The 17395-nt window shown below is 40.0% G+C and overlaps 1 protein-coding gene across 2 annotated transcripts in view; it reads right to left on the bottom strand.

Annotated features, from left to right (window-relative positions):
• Positions 1-17395, bottom strand: part of pan3 (poly(A) specific ribonuclease subunit PAN3) — a 214232-nt gene that overhangs the window by 150737 nt on the left and 46100 nt on the right. For both annotated transcript variants that reach the window (XM_039745503.1, XM_039745505.1), the window contains exon 3: positions 16484-16550. In XM_039745503.1, coding sequence (XP_039601437.1) covers positions 16484-16550 — 67 coding nt within the window. The remainder of the gene's footprint in view (positions 1-16483; positions 16551-17395) is intronic.

Raw genomic sequence — 17395 nt, 5'->3', positions numbered from 1 at the left:
AGGGTGCCATTTGTGAGTAGCTAATATCCGCCAAAGGGATGATCGACTAATGCCACTCTCCAGTGACATGCGGTGAGTGCTACGCTGTGGGCTCTTGCTGAATGAAGCTAGGACAGCCACTGATGTTTCTTCATTAGTGACAGTTTTCATGCGTCCACATTTTGGCAAATCCAACACTGAACCAGTTTCACGAAACTTAGGAAGCAGTTTGCTAACTGTAGCATAGGAGATGTGTGGTCTCGTAGGGTGTCTTGCATTGAAATCTGCTGCAATGACCCGGTTACTGCGTTCACCAGACATCAACACAACTTCTATCTGCTCCTCACGTGTTAACCTCTGCGACATGTCAATAGCTGTAAACAAAGAGAAACTTGTAAATAACTCATGAAAGAATAAAGTTACGTTAAAACCAAGAACACCATTGTTTTTCTTGTGAATTTCCCAATAAGTTTGATGTGTCACATGACCCTCTTCCTATTGAAAAAACAAAAGTTGGATCCAAAATGGCCACCATGGTCACCACCCATCTTGAAGTTTCCCCCTTACATATACTAATGTGCCACAAACAGGAAGTTAATATCACCAACCACTCCCATTTTATTAAGGTGTATCCATATAAATGGCTCACCCTGTATGTATGTGTGCTCAAAAAATTAAAAGAACACTTTGAAAACACATCAGATCTCAATGGGAAAAAGAAATCCTCCTGGATATCTATACTGATATAGACTGGGTAATGTGTTAGGACGAAAGGATGCCACATTGTTTGATGAAAATGATCAACCTACAGAGCCCTGAATTCAAAGACGCCCCAAAAATCAGAGTGAAAAAATTATGTGGCAGGCTAGTCCATTTTGCCAAAATTTAATTGCAGCAACTCAAAATTATACAGCACTTTGTATGGCCTTGTGTTCTTGTATACATGCCTGACAACATCGGTGCATGCTTCTAATGAGATGACAGATGGTGTTGTGGGGGATCTCCTCCCAGATCTGGACCAGGGCATCACTGAGCTCCTGGACAGTCTGAGGTGCAAACTGTAGCTGGATGGACCAAAACATAAAGTCCCAGAGGTGTTCTTTGATTTAGGTCAGAAAGTGTGGTGGCCAGTCAATGGTATCAATTCCTTCATCCTCCAGGAACTGCCTGCATACTCTCACCACATGAGGCCACTTATATTTAAAATTTAAATAGAACTTGAACAGATACGTTCAAAACTACCCACACAGCACTAAGTGCATGTAAGATTAGAGTATCCATACCATGGTGCGTGCAGTACTGATCTTAAATAGCCTGCCCATTTAATTATTTAGGAATGGATAGATAAATTAAGATTTATGATTTAGATAGTCTTTTTAATTTTTCTTCTTCAATGGATTGTAGCACCCCCAGCAACAGCTGCTCGCACCCCAAAGGAGATTTTATTTATATATATATATAGATAAATATATATATATATATATATATATATATATATATAGAATATATATATATATATATATATATATATAGATATATATATATATATATATAGATAAATATATATATATATATATAGATAAATATATATATATATATAGATAAATATATATATATATATAGATAAATATATATATATATATAGATAAATATATATATATATATATAAATAAATATATATATATATATATACAGTATATATATATATATATATATATATATATGCCAGCGACACTCATAACAGTGACAAAACAATTACATTGTCAATCATGTTACGTTATTATTCAAATGTTTCCTTTTCTTTTTCATTACTTCTTTAACATTACTACTACTAAATAAATAAATAAATAAACACAAACCGGATTCCAAAAAAGTTGGGACACTAATATCTTATTTGTAATAGAACGTAGATGACAGATCAAACGTTTAATCCGAGTAAATGTATCATTTTAAAGGAAAAATATGTTGATTCAAAATTTCACGGTGTCAACAAATCCCAAAAAAGTTGGGACAAGTAGCAATAAGAGGCTGGAAAAAGTAAATTTGAGCATAACGAAGAGCTGGAAGACCAATAAACACTAATTAGGTCAATTGGCAACATGATTGGGTATAAAAGAGCTTCTCAGAGTGGCAGTGTCTCTCAGAAGCCAAGATGGGTAGAGGATCACCAATTCCCACAATGTTGCACAGAAAGATAGTGGCGCAATATCAGAAAGGTGTTACCCAGCGAAAAATTGCAAAGACTTTGTATCTATCATCATCAACTGTGCATAACATCATCCGAAGATTCAGAGAATCTGGAACAATCTCTGTGAGTAAGGGTCAAGTAAAACCATACTGGATGCCCGTGATCTCCGGGCCTTAAGCGACACTGCACCACACAGGAATGCTACTGTAAAGGAAATCACAGAATGGGCTCAGGAATACTTCCAGAAACCATTGTCAGTGAACACAATCCACCGTGCCATCCGCCGTTGCCAGCTGAAACTCTACAGTGCAAAGAAGAAGCCATTTCTAAGCAAGATCCACAAGCTCAGGCGTTGTCACTGGGCCAGGGATCATTTAAAATGGAGTGTGGCAAAATGGAAGACTGTTCTGTGGTCAGACGAGTCACGATTCTTTTTGGAAATCTGGGACGCCATGTCATCCGGACCAAAGAGGACAAGGACAACCCAAGTTGTTATCAACGCTCAGTTCAGAAGCCTGCATCTCTGATGGTATGGGGTTGCATGAGTGCGTGTGGCATGGGCAGCTTGCATGTCTGGAAAGGCACCATCAATGCAGAAAAATATATTCAGGTTCTAGAACAACATATGCTCCCATCCAGACGCCATCTCTTTCAGGGAAGACCCTGCATTTTCAACAAGATAATGCCAGACCACATTCTGCATCAATCACAACATCATGGCTGCGTAGGAGAAGGATCCGGTACTGAAATGGCCAGTCTGCAGTCCAGATCTTTCACCTATAGAGAACATTTGGCATCATAAAGAGGAAGGTGCACAAAGAAGGCCCAAGACGATTGAACAGTTAGAGGCCTGTATTAGACAAGAATGGGAGAGCATTCCTATTTCTAAACTTGACAAACTGGTCTCCTCGGTCCCCAGACGTCTGTTGAGTGTTGTAAGAAGAAGGGGAGATGCCACACAGTGGTGAAAATGGCCTTGTCCCAACTTTTTGGGATTTGTTGACACCATGAAATTCTGAATCAACATATTTTTCCCTTAAAATGATACATTTTCTCAGTTTAAACTTTTGTTCCGTGATTTATGTTCTATTCTGAATAAAATATTAGAAGTTGGCACCTCCACATCATTGCATTCAGTTTTTATTCACGATTTGTATAGTGTCCCAACTTTTTTGGAATCCGGTTTGTATATATATACATGTATATGTATGTATATGCATATATATGTATATGTATATATATGCATATATATGTATATGTATATATAATATATATATGTTTGTGTGTGTGTGTGTGTCTGTGTCTATATATATGACAGCAACACTCATATCAGTGATAAAACAATTACATTAACAATCATCTTACGTTATTTTTAAAATGTTTCCTTTTTTTTTTCATAACTTCTTTAACACACTACTTCTTCACTGACTTGTGGTATTCTGCTAGTATATATATATATATATATATATATATATATATATATATATATATATATATATATACACACACACACACACATACATACCGAGTATGCTTTATACATAAAATGCATGTTGTCATATCTTGCATAACTGAATAACCTCTATGGCACAATAACAATTCAATACATTTATGGTCACTACAGTATTTGGATTTAATAATTGTCACGTGGGAAAACGCTGTCTTGCATAACCTAAGTACAGCCGAATAATGCAGTCAAGGAGCTTTTAAATTCAGCCGAATGAAAAATGACGGCAGTCCGATTAACTGCGATTAACTTTCTCTTCCTCAGATCGCTTTATGGAAGGACTTCAGTTTCGTAGTTTTTATGAACAGTTCGAAAGTGCCTTTCCACATTTTCCTCTCTTTGGAATAGCAATGATAGATTGACAGATCAGACAAACACACTTTGATTGTGACATTGTGAGAAAAAAATCCTCTTCCAGTTCCACAACCAGCCTATACCCTCCCCAAACAATTTTTTTTTTTTTTTTTAAATCCCTTCTTTAGTTGACATAAATTGGAAGGCTAACTAGATCACAACCGGAGTTTTGCAGTAGCTCGCGCGTTTGATCATGCAGCCGGATGACCAGTGTGTTGCATCGCATTCTCGTTTTTCAAAGTGTAAACTCACAACAAAAGACGAGATGAAGCGTATGTGGTATTACAAATAGAGATGGGACAGAACTGGTGATATAACTTCAGGGAGCATTGTTCCAAACGTGCTTTGTCCCCTGGTGGCTTTGGACAGGTTATACAGCATGGTGATAGGTACGTGCTGCTGCAAAGTTTTATTCACTTCTGTAATAAACAGAAGCAAATCCCATGGGGTGAGCCAGGCTATAATGTCATGCATAAAGTTCATAAAGTTTCAGAAGATGAAAAGAGGTGATAATACGGTTTTCCTGCGGGCAGAAAACTTGGTGGCAGTGGAATGGCTTTTTTGGAAAAATATTCAGCCCTGGGAGATAAACAAAAAAAAAATTTGCCCTAAAAGAGTTAAATACCTGTCATCGGCAAATACATGTAATTTAGTAGGTAGAGAAGGGGTTCGGCTAATATACCGGGTCGGCCTGTATTCCGGGATCTACGGTATTTCATTATTTGGATTAAGGTAACTGTGTTCCAGATCAACACTGTAGCTCTAGTTGGTTAAGGGTGCAGTAGGCAGAAGCAAGTTATTTTAAGAGTAAAGCAGTGTTCTCCAGCAATGTAAACTCTAACGTGTCAACAATACATACCACTTTCTCTGAGGGGACACACTCTTCAGCATTCTGGATACCAGCAAGGCAGCTGGGCTTGTTCCTATTTATATTTTTTTCCTCTGAAAGTTTCTCAGACCCTCATAAAGCACACCAAGGTATGTGTGTTCTGCTTGCTTATGGAGGAGTTGCTACTACTCAAGCATCTAGACTCATCGAGTCTGTCATGAACTTGCAGATGTCTTCCTTACTACCCATCTGTGATACCCTGTGTAGTGGCAAGGCTGGCACCAGACTACACAGTGGGCATCTTGTAGTGCGGGACCGACCGGGATCAGACTTGAGAGAAGTCAGAAGGAGACATAAACACAAAAAGGTGGTAATTTTCAAAACAAAAATGGATTTTTTTTGTGCACCTATATACAGTATAATGTCCCAATCAAAAACAGTGAATCAATTTTACAGTGAAGCTGTCAGTCTCAGTAATAAAAAATAAAGACAAAAACGTATATACACAAAATTGTAGTTTTCCTAAAGAACAAAACAAGCAGGAAGAAACTACACACAATGAATACCAAAGAATTCACAAATAAATTACCAAAAAAAAGTGTATATACAAGAAAAACAAAAAGTAAAGCACAAGGCGCTGTTTGGTGTACTAAAGATTGAGCTATACCACCACAACACCGAGTACAAAAGACAACCCCTAGAGGCAGAAGTGTCTCTTATACACAGGGAACAAATCTTCAGCCAATCCTGTGACACGCTGCTCCCTTAAACCAATCGCAACTGACGCAGGTGCATTCTGCATAGGTGCTCTCCTCAGTCCTTGCAAGGCACGTATTAGTAGTGGCCTTGCGAGTGAGCACGAGTGCAAACTTGAGCACATTCTAGGCCGCTCACTCAGACTAGCCAATACACATTACAAAAGTATGTTACTCTCACTTAGGACTTTATTCTGGAATCCCTTCTCACACTAATAATGCATGCACTAAAGAGACGCTCACCTTTATGATGGGGACCATGCAGCGCCTTCCGGCAGGCCTGACTTGGAGGCACGCCCACCCTATCTCTGGTGTCCCCCTGCGTGAACCTGCTGAAGCCAAAGTTAAAAATGATCGCGAAAGCGCACTTCACACATCAACAATTTAAACAGGTAAGCACTTTAACTTTATATTCAGCAAAAGTTGACATTACCCTATTCTTCTGACTTTTCCCCACTTTAAGTGTTAATGCCTGGTAGGCAGATTACCACAAGCCCTCCCCCTTAAGACTCCTGTCCGTTAGGATGGGATAAATTACCTACTACTAGGTCCCCCCGAAACTCATGGCAGACCTGAAATCAATAAGGCTTGAGTGCCAAATACCATTCAGCCACCCAAGCATTGGAGTACCTCATTCTTTGCATCCACTGCAAAGCTTGGTGGTCACTCTCCACTACATACTCATTAGATAACAGGTAATACTTTAAACTGTCTATTGCCCATTTGATCGCAAGCCCTTTCTTTTCTAAAGTTGCATACTTCTCTGTCAAACAGTTTTCTACAATTAAAACTAGAATTACCAGAGCCTACGAAAAAACTCGTAAATCCTTCCCACCTTAAATCGCTTCTTAAAATCGTTCACACCTCTCCACCAGCGTCTTTTGTCATCTAAATGTGCTGATAAAAATCAGGCTGCAAACTTCTCCCAGCTCATGCCTCGATTGATTTTCTGGGAGTGAAGTGGAGTTTTAGACTGGAAATAATAGATCGTTGTTTGGAACAAACGCATTTCATGTCTGTTCCATTTCTACAGTAATCTGTGTAAACACATTGTTAAAACAGAAACGTTTTTTATATTCTACTAGTAGATGACAAAATGTAGGCATAAACTATATAGTGTATGAAGCCTGAAGTATCAAACAAATACTTTTACAAAAGCTACAAATCTAACACAACAATTGCGCTTTGATTCAAAAATATAACTGCAGAAACAAAAAGCCGCCTTAACAAGCGACATTGACACCCATTTATTATGACTGCTTCTGTAGCGCAATAGAATCAGCTGCCGACTGGGAATCAAAAGGTCGTGAGTTTGATCCTGCACTACTCCGTTTTGTCAGTTTTATTATCTCAGCCACGTTCACGAGCCCAAACACACCCCACCCCCGCATCTGATACTGCTGTTTTCACATAGATGCGCTGTAACAGAGGTAAACTCAGCTCCCTTCTACATCGAAGCAAGAATGCACATACCATTGCTTGCATACTAAAGTGTCGGCACTTTTTGTGGCATTACACATGTATTTTTTGAGCATGCCCTCTGCACACTACTTGTGACTTTAGGCAGTAAGTAAATAAATAAAGGTAAATCGTGTCATAAAATGATTTCTTCAAAACGTCGAATGTTATTTATTTGGCACGGACATGCTCAAAAAATACATGTGTAATGCCACAAAAAGTGCATGCAGATATGTCCGTGCCAAATAAATAACATTCGACGTTTTGAAGAAATCATTTTATGACACGATTTACCTTTATTTATTTACTTACTTCCTAAAGCTTAAAGTCACAAGTAGCATGCAGAGGCCATGCTCAAAACTGTGTGTAATGCCACTTTAGTATGCAAGCAATGGTATGTGCATTCTTGCTCCAATGTAGAAGGTAGCTGAGTTTACCTCTGTTACAGCATGTCTTTGTGAAAACAGCAGTATCAGATGCGGGGGTGGGGTGTGTTTGGGCTCGTGAACGTGGCTGAGATAATAAAACTGACAAAACGGAGTAGTGCAGGATCAAACTCACGACCTTTTGATTCCCAGTCGGCAGCTGATTCTATTGCGCTACAGAAGCAGTCATAATAAATGGGTGTCAATGTCGCTTGTTAAGGCGGCTTTTTGTTTCTGCAGTTATCTGCAGTGTCAGATGCGGGGGAGGGGTGTGTTTGGGCTGGTGAATGCGACTGAAATAATAAAACTGACTAAAAAAATAAACCAAAGCTAACCTTTACAAGTATCATAAATTACATCGGCTGTTACAGACTGAAATCAAATGTATGTTTTTATTCTAAAATAGTAAGACTAAGAGCAGTTTACTTCTCAAAACGGAGTGGTACAGGATCGAACCCGTTCTATTGCGCTACAGAGGCAGTCATAATTAATGGGTGTCAATGTCGCTTGTTAAGGCGGCTTTTTGTTTCTGCAGTTATATTTTTGAATCAAAGCGCAATTGTTGTGTTAGATTTGTAGCTTTTGTGAAAGGCTTCATACACTATATAGTTTATGCCTACATTTTGTCATCTACTAGTAGAATATAAAAAACGTTTCTGTTTTAACAATGTGTTTATACAGATTACTGTAGAAACGGAACAGACATGAAATGCGTGTGTTCCAAACAACGATCTATTATTTCCACTCTAAAACTCAACTTCACTGCCAGAAAATCAATCAAGGCATGAGCTGGGAGAAGTGTGTGCACGTTCTAAGTCGGTGGGGGGATGGAATAGCCGGCTGCTTGCAGCCTGATTTTTATCAGCACATTTAGATGACAAAAGACGCTGGTGGAGAGATGTGAACGATTTTAAGAAGCGATTTAAAGTGGGACGGATTTACGAGTTTTTTCGTAGGCTCTGGTAATTCTAGTGTTAAGCAAAATTGGCCTTCGCTCTTCCCCTTGCATCAAAGCTGCTCATAAGACATCTCCTGAGGCATCTACCTATAAAATAAAAGGTTGGTTAAAATCAGGACAGTGTAACATTACACCGTTACAGAGGATCTCCTCCAATGTATTAAAAATTCTATCACAATTTTCTGTCCATTTGATGTTCCGGGGTGCTTTGCCTTTGAGCAAGTCAGAGAGGGGCACTGCAAAGTCTGAAAACAAAGGAACAACCTGACCTGCCTTTTGGTCTGAGAAAATCCACCGATCCTTGATTGTGGCCATTTTGTCTACTTGGGACTGGATGAGACCGCCCCATTTGGTATACCCAAGGTATTGCTCTTCTGTTTTGCAAATCACAGTTTTCACTGGGTGTTTCACCATTCTTGCAGATGTGAGACGATCAAACACATCCATTAATTGCTATAAGTGCTCTTCCCAAGTTTTGTTGTACACTACCACATTGTCTATGTACGCTCTAGCATAGTTCTCTGCCCCTTGCAGCACTTTGTCCATGAGGGGCTGGAAGTTGACTGCTGCTCCATGCAGACAAAACGGCATCACTGTAAATTGATACAGTCCTTCAGGTGTTCTAAAAGCAGTGAGCAGTTTTTCTTCCTCAGTAAGTGGAACCTATCAATAATCCTTGCACAGATCAATACTTGTTAAATATCTTGCAGTACCCAGCTGTTCCACCAGCTCATCCACCCTAGGCATGGGGTAAGTATCAAAAGGTGACATGGCATTAAGCTTAATGTAATCCACACAGAAGCACATCTGTCCATTCTTCTTAGGTACGAGGACTACAGGGCTATACCAGTCACTCACAGATGGTTTGATGATCCCTAGTTGTTTCATCTGGTTGAGCTCCTCAAGATAAACTTCCTGCAATCATGCAGGAATTCTGAAGTATGCTGTTCGCACAGGACTTGGAGAGGTAAGGCATATCTCATGTTGAATCATATTGGTCTTACTGGGCAGTGGGAACCAAACAAGCCCTCAGGAATTATATCCAATACTTCTTTTCTCTTTGTTTCTGCTAGATGCTCTTCTACCTCTACCAGGACACTATGAATCAAAAACTGATAAGCAGCATTAGCATTTTCCTGCCAGGGTTTCAACATATTAATGTGAAAAGTCTGTTTTGGCTTACTGGGATGATCAGGCATCTCAATTTCATATGTGACATGCCCATTTTGTGTAGTCACTGTGTATGGTTCATGCCACATGGCTAGCAAACTGCTTTCTGATGTGTGACAATAATAACAGTACCTTTTGTCTGATTGTGAGGTCTTGGTCTTTGACTGCCTTGTCGTACCATAACTTCTGTTTGGCTTGTGCACTCATATTTTCTTTTACCAGGTGAAACAGGTTAGCAAATTATTCCTGTAACTTAAGGAAAAAAGATAGCACATTCTGTGACTCAGTTCTGTCTTTTTCATCATCTAGGGCTTCTTTTAGGACTGCAAGAGGTCCTTGTACATTAGGACCATATAAAAGCTTGAACGAGGAAAACCTGGTGGATGCTTGTGGAACCTCCCAGTAAGCAAACAGATATGGCAGTCATTGCTTCCAATTTGACCCGGTTTCATTCATAAACTTCCGCACTATTTGTTTTAGGGTGGCATTATTTCTCTCTACCAGCCCTTCTGTCTGTGGGTGATAGGGTGTGGTCCTCAACCCCCTGATGCCTAGTAAGCTATTCACCTGCTTTATTAGATTGGATGTTAAATTGGACTATCTGTAAGCATCTCCCTAGGGATTCCTACTCTGGAAAATAGCTATATGAGTGATGTGACTATACTGCTGGCATTGGTCTTTTTCAAGGGAAAGGCCTTTGGGAACCTGGTTGTGTAGTCGCACACTACTTAAATATACCTGTTTCCAGCTTGGCTACGTTCTAGAGAACCCACTAGGTTAACTGCCATATGGGTGAAAGGCTCTTCTACCACTGGTAATGGTAAGAATAGAACCTTATCCCCTCTCTTCACAGTCCCACCTTCTGACATTCTGCACAAGTTTTAACGTAGTTGGCCACACCTTTAGTCACTCGGCCAATGGAAATGACAAAACAACCGGTCTGAAGTCTTCACCTACCCTAAATGATCTGACCATGGGAAGCTATGGCTTAGGTACAGCATTTTTTCTCACAGACTAGAAGGCAACACTAGCCTCTGCCTGTATTTGTCCTAGTGGTAGAGAATGTTATCCACGAGGACAAACTGCTCTTCAGTTTTAGATCGTACAACTTTTGAGGCTTTGTCAAATTATGTGTGCAGACTGGGGTCATCTCGCTGAGTGGAGAACACATCACTCGGTAGGTCACAAGTTTTATCTGAGATACTCGTAGGCAGTATGAATTTGCCCCACTTCTAAGAAACGCCCCAAAGCTTCTCTCACGTTCGATGACTATAGCCTTTACTCTCTGCTTCCCCAAACAGCAGCAGCAAGTCCCAAAACACCTGGGAACTTTGCTTTGCTGCTTGCGCCCTTGTGACCACCAGAGTCTCCTCCTGCAGAGTACCCTGTAGGAGGTCTTCAATCACAGGCACATCCAACCTGAGCAGCACTGGGTAAGGCATATTGTCTATGAAACTCATTGGCAACTTTGTATCTCCAGTTTCACTTTACCTAGCGTATAGGTGACCTAGTCACCATGAACACACCTCAATGCAATGCTCTGCTCTGACTCCACCCCTTGTTTAACCAAACTATCCTCACCAGAGACTGATTGCTTCTGGTGTATATCAAGGCTTTGTACTGTTTATCCACCATAGTAATCTTAACTACCTTCTCCCTATTCTCAAAAGGAGAATTCTTCTCAGGTAGGGAGCAAGGGATAAAACAAAGTTTTGTTTCTTTGCATCTGTTTGGACAAGATCTAATCGTGTAGCCTTTCTGTCCACAGCCATGACAAACACAACCTTCCCTGTTTCCTGACTTTATAGGTGGGCTAACTATACTGGTAGAACCACGACCCAAATCAACCCAAGACATACCTGTAGGCTTGACCGTTTGTCTGGGCCTCAAATTGACTTTTTCCTCTTTTCTCAGGATCCTCAGACGAAGGGCAGACATAAACATCTCTGAAAATTCAGCCACTTCCTTGGAGGTCTTTGGATGATGCTCCTCAACTCAGGTCTGAAGTTTGGTATCAAAAAATCTGTAAACTCAATTTTTTTTTCTACTGAATGCTTATGTGGCTGTAACCACTTTGTGCACAACTCATTTAGAAGTGTAAGAAGTTCTTTTGGGGACTGGCCTACTTTCCATTCAACAGAATGGAATCTTACTCAGTAAGTTTCTGTGCTAGTTTAATATTTTGAAATGATTGCAGCTTTTAACGAGTCACATTGTAGGGACTCATCCACTGGTATAGCCAAAAATGCCACTCTGGCTCCCTGTTTGCCCAGTTACACACTGTAGCCGTCCGCTCAAAAGTCAACAGGTAATGTTCTCTATTCTCTGGCTCCTGAAATGACAACAAGCAAGGATATTCCCATGTTCTTGCAGGTGAGCCTCTACATCTTTCTGCAGGTTCATCTGGAGTTGAGGAACTGGACTGTTGGACCAAGTTCACCTGTTCTTGCAACTGAGTGAAATGGTACTGCAAGCTCCTAATGCACTGCTCCATCCGTTGATCCTTGTCCTCTTGGATGGCGATGAACTGTCGCAGGTGTGACTCTACCACATGGACATCTCCAGTGATGTTGGGGCCCTCAACTGCCTAGGCTGCTCCCGAGTTCAATTCTTGCGAACAACAAACAACCTCCTGCACCTTCTTAGGAGTCATACTGCCAAAACTATCTTAATCAGTACTCCAAAAACAAAAATACTGTCTGCACTCTTGCAACACCGGATCAATCCTACCACTGCCACCAAAAATGTGACACCCTGTCACATTCACAAGAAAAGTAGGTTTTATTTACAGGTGCACAAAAAAACACAAAAATAATGTCTCATTCAAAAACAGCAAATTATATTTACAGTAAAGCAGTCAGTCTCAGAAATGAAAAAGACAAAAATATATACACAAAATTGTAGTCATTCTAAAGAAAAAAACTACACACTATGAAGACCAAAGAATCCACAAAAAAATATAAAAAAAAACTGTATAGCCAATAAAAACAAAAAGTGCACCACAAACCTTAAATCTATACAAATACCTCCACCAAAACAATACTTCAACCAGGAGATATCTATACTAGAAGAAAATATATACAAGTAAAGCAGAAGCCATTGTTTAGTATATTAAAGAACTAGCAAAATACCCACGGTTCACAGCGGAGAAGTAGTGTGTGAAGGAAGTTATGAAAAAAAGGTAACATTTTAAAAATAACGTAACGTGATTGTCAATGTAATTGTTGTAGGCTTATTTTAGTATTGAGAATGAGGAGTATGATTTTAATTCTTGTGTATGAATAATATACATTTTTAGGTTGTAAGGATCTCTTTGTAAACAACGCTTGCAGTTCTGCCCTCAGGCTGTAAAATGTCTGCTGAGCTTACTCTTGAGCATGCAACGTACAGATGGCCATGTGAGAAGCAATCTTGTGTCAAGTCAATGCCAACCTTTTTTAGAGTCTGGCCCTGTGACTCATTTATTGTCATAGCGAAGCAGACTCTTACTGGAAATTGGAGGCATTTGAATTGGAATGGGAGGTCAGAGGGTATGAGGGGGATGCAAGGAATACATACAGTCTTCTCTGAGCCTGTTTCAATGAGGTTCTTGTGCAGAGATTCGATCTAAAGCCTGGTGCCATTACAAAGTTTTGGTGGTTGTAAGTTTCGTAGTAAAGCTATGGAGTAAACGAAAAGGCAGGAGTCACCAGCAGGCAGACATGAAGCAAGGCGAACAATAACAGGCTTGAAGCGGTGGAGTAAAGATGAAGGGAGCAGTGAGCACAAACAGCTGAGGACAGTAAGGAAGCGAGTGAGGAGGCACATGAGCACGGGATGTCGTTAATGTATATAGGCAGGGAGCCAACCACGTGGTAGGTATGTGGACAGCGGCCGTGTGGAAAAAGGAAGGGGGACCAGGGGTGGCCCTTGTGTGTGAAATAAATCCTCTTTTAATGGAAATAAGGAATGAAACCGCCAAAAGGAAAGCTCAGTTCCTAAACTTCCTTATGGCGTAACGGTGAGAACCGCCAAAAAGAAGACATTATTTTCAAAAGTTCATTACGGGGCACAACAGGAAATGAAACATACTTAACGTTTGTAAGTACAGTGGAAAGGATGAGCATGGGAAAACTGGAAGTAGCAGAAATAGTAAGGAGGTGTTTCCCCTATCTATATATACAGTTTAGGGGGTACACTCGTTTCCCCCCCTTGGGTGTTGTAATAGGACATGAAACATACATAACTTTTATAAGTACACTGCAAGGAATGAGCACACAAAATTTCAGCTTCCCACATATATGGAAAGTGGGAGAATTAGTGATGAGTCAGTGAGGGCTTTGCCTTTTATATGTGTAGATAAAGTACCCTCGCTTCACAGCGGAGGAGTAGTGTGTTAAAGAAGTTATGAAAAAGAAAAGGAAACATTTTAAAAATAACAACCATTGGTAAAGCAAGGAATAAGGTTGGTTGGGTGCATATAGAAGGGATGCCTGCTAACCTAAAAGGGATATTCAGAGCTGACGGCTTTACTTGTCTGTTGAGGAGCAGGCATTGGCCATGGATGGACGCTAACGCCGAGTCACCCGGGTGAGACAGACTTCATTCTTCAATAAAGGAACTGTCGCCAAGCCGGTGAGACCGCGTCTTTACATGTAAATTAAGTAAACGTGTCCGCGGCGCACATCAGGATTGGTTGCTGGATTCACTGCCGACTTCCCAGACCGTGCGATTATAAACTTTTAAAAGAAAGTTCAGATAAAGGACTGGAGAACGTGTGGGGATTGTGTGTGTCTGGGTGTCTAATTTATGTGTATACAGTTGTAATATAGGTTAAGTACATGTGAATATATTTGCGCCATAAATATTGGCAGGCAGCCAACTACGTGGGAGGCGTGGTGATGAGGAATGCAACTCCGCCTCACACGGCGACGGAGCTGCAGGCTATGGCCGTATATATGTACGTAAGTAGTATTTAGTTATGACCATTACGCGTAGAATTTCAAAATGACACCTGCTTAACTTTTGTAAGTAACCTGTAAGGAATGAGCCTGCCAAATTTCAGCCTTCTATCTACATGGGAAGTTGGAGAATTAGTGATGAGTGAGTCAGTGAGTCAGTCAGTGAGGGCTTTGCCTTTTATTAGTATAGATGAACTATACCACCACACCACCGAGTACAAAAGACAACCCCTAGAGGCAAAAACTAACCTTCAGCCAATTCTGTGACATATTGCTCAGTTAAACCAATCGTGATTGACAAGTGTTCCCCTCACTCCTTGCAAGGCATGTATTACATAGGGCTAGCGTCCTCACAGGCGAGCACGAACTTCAGTGCATCCTGACACTCTCCCCTCAGACGAGCCAATACACATTAAGAAAGTACGTGACTTTCATTGATTTTGAGGCTCTTGGGGTCTTAAACAGTTAATTAACGTGCCCAAGACTGCTCAGGACTATCCTGCATTTCGTACCTTACTTTGTGCTTTTATGTTAGGAACTTGGCAGATTTTATATGTTACTGTTAAATTACAATATATAATATCACACTGGTTACATCTTGGCCACAATGGAAATTGATGACATCAATTTTTTCATTTGGGATATACTGCTACTTTTTCTCTTTACTGTCCGATACCGTGTTCATTTTTTCCTCAGTGTTGAAAAAGCTCCTGGGGGCCTTAGCAAACAAAACCACCATGTTGTCATCTCAAACTACAAGCTTTCCCTTAGAAAATAGAAATATGTATGTTAGAAATAAGTATCTGATGTTGTACTTATTTATATCCTTTGTTTTAATTGTTCACTTAATTATATGTTTACTTGTTATTAACTTTCAACACTTTACTTCATCCCACTAAAGAACCAAAAGTGTCACCCTATAATGAGTATTGTCTATCAATGGTTTGTCACTCATCTTATGATGCTTTTCTGTCAGCAACTTCAGGAACAGGGTATTTCTGAAGTCGAAGTTATTTCTTCATAATCATTGCATATATATATTAGCTTGATAAATGAAAATGCATCTAAATTTAAGCATATTTATACATTTAAAAAATAAATACATAACTAGCCTGTTCTTGCACTTTATAATGGAGGTGACAGGTACCAGAGTCCCATTATAAAGAAAACCCTTAAAACTTACTGAATACATCTATTATAAAGATAAAAATGTTACCGAGTACTGATTAATTTCTTGAGATAACATATATTTCAAAACACCATATCCATGTTGTATAAAGATAGTAAAAAAGAAAAATGCAAACCATTGTGAGATTTAGCCATTTTCAAAGTTGACCAGCTGTGCATTATAGTTCACCAACTACCCCGTTTCATTTGCTTCTGCCAGGACAAAGGGGCAAGTGGTACTTGGACTCAGGGGCGTGGACTCACCTTAGAAAGTCATCGGAAAATGTCATTACTGAATGTTGATGCCCACATTTGAATTGATGTCCCTGTTTTGTAGACAACAGTACAATAATCATGGAAAAAGGCACACTTGCAATTGCTTACTTTCTTTCACTATATGGAAACTTATTTCTTTATGTTGCAAAAATTGCCTGCTGGTGCTGGATTGATAATGCATGAGTGAGCTTCACTGTGAGATAATGTTAAGCTGGTATGTAGTATGTAATAGTATGCAATCAAGTAACAAGAACTGAATAGAGGATATAGGCACCCATCCATCCATCTTCCTTACCTGCTTATCCAGAGCAAGGCTGTAGGGCAGCTACAGGCTATCCCAGCATGCATTAGATGCAAGACAGGAACAATCCCCGGACGGGGCACTAATCAATGATAATAACTGAGCAGCCATTCCTCAATTTATAAGCAAAGTAACAGAAAAATACTTTTAGAGATGACAAAAAAAAAACAACTTACCATGTGTGTTATATGTCTTGGCACTGTCATTTAGTAGGCTGGGAGAGCTGCTACTGCTAGTCATTCTCTGAAAATAAACCAAATATTATAATATTTCAATAAACTGCTGCACATTAACTTTTTTACACCCTCAGGATTGACTTAATTTCCTTAATCATTATAAATTTAGTACAGAATGGGCTAATGCAATGGATACAAATAAATTAGAAAAGTTAGGATGAGGACTCTGAAGTACTCTAATACTTTTGACAATTAAAAAATAGTTCACTAACAGTATTAAAACATCATAATTTTCTTGCCTAGATAAAATTATTATGCCCAAGAAAATCTCTAAATATCTTACAATAGAAGCCAAAATCAACACACAGCACTTCATTAGTCAAGCGATTTATCAATTTAATGAAATGTTTCATGAAAATGTGCAGGTTCGTAAAGCAACAAAATCTAAACATACTGTATTTCCTGGAATCGGCACCTTATCGTGGTGCAGAGGTTTGTGTGACCCTACGACTCTGGAGGCTGTAACTTGAGCTTCTGCTCTGGAACAACATAGCGCTCAAAAGCAAATTGATCCCACGTGAAGGGTCAGTCAAAAGACAATTTACAGAGCCAAGGCTACAAACTGAAAAAGAGTACCTTGCCGGGTATAGGGTTACCAGGGCCTCCTCCTGGAGCCAGGCCTGGGGGGATTGCCCACAGGGGACCACATGGTGGCTGGGGCGGCCTGCAATGGATCCAGGTTGGAAACAGACATAAATTGCAACATGGGACTGCCATCCTGTGAATTCACGACCTGCAGGAGGAACAGAGGAAAGGCCAGGTGCAATGTGATCTGGGAAGCAGTCGAAGGCACAGGAATTGCCAGACTGGAACCCAGACACACAAACTGACTTTTGACTCATTCTGGCAAAC

The sequence above is a fragment of the Polypterus senegalus genome, chromosome 2, assembly GCF_016835505.1.
Source record: "Polypterus senegalus isolate Bchr_013 chromosome 2, ASM1683550v1, whole genome shotgun sequence".
NCBI classification, from domain to species: Eukaryota; Metazoa; Chordata; class Cladistia; order Polypteriformes; family Polypteridae; genus Polypterus; species Polypterus senegalus.
The sequence above is the reverse complement of the archived record's forward strand: the minus strand, read 5'-3'. Positions and strand labels throughout refer to the sequence as shown.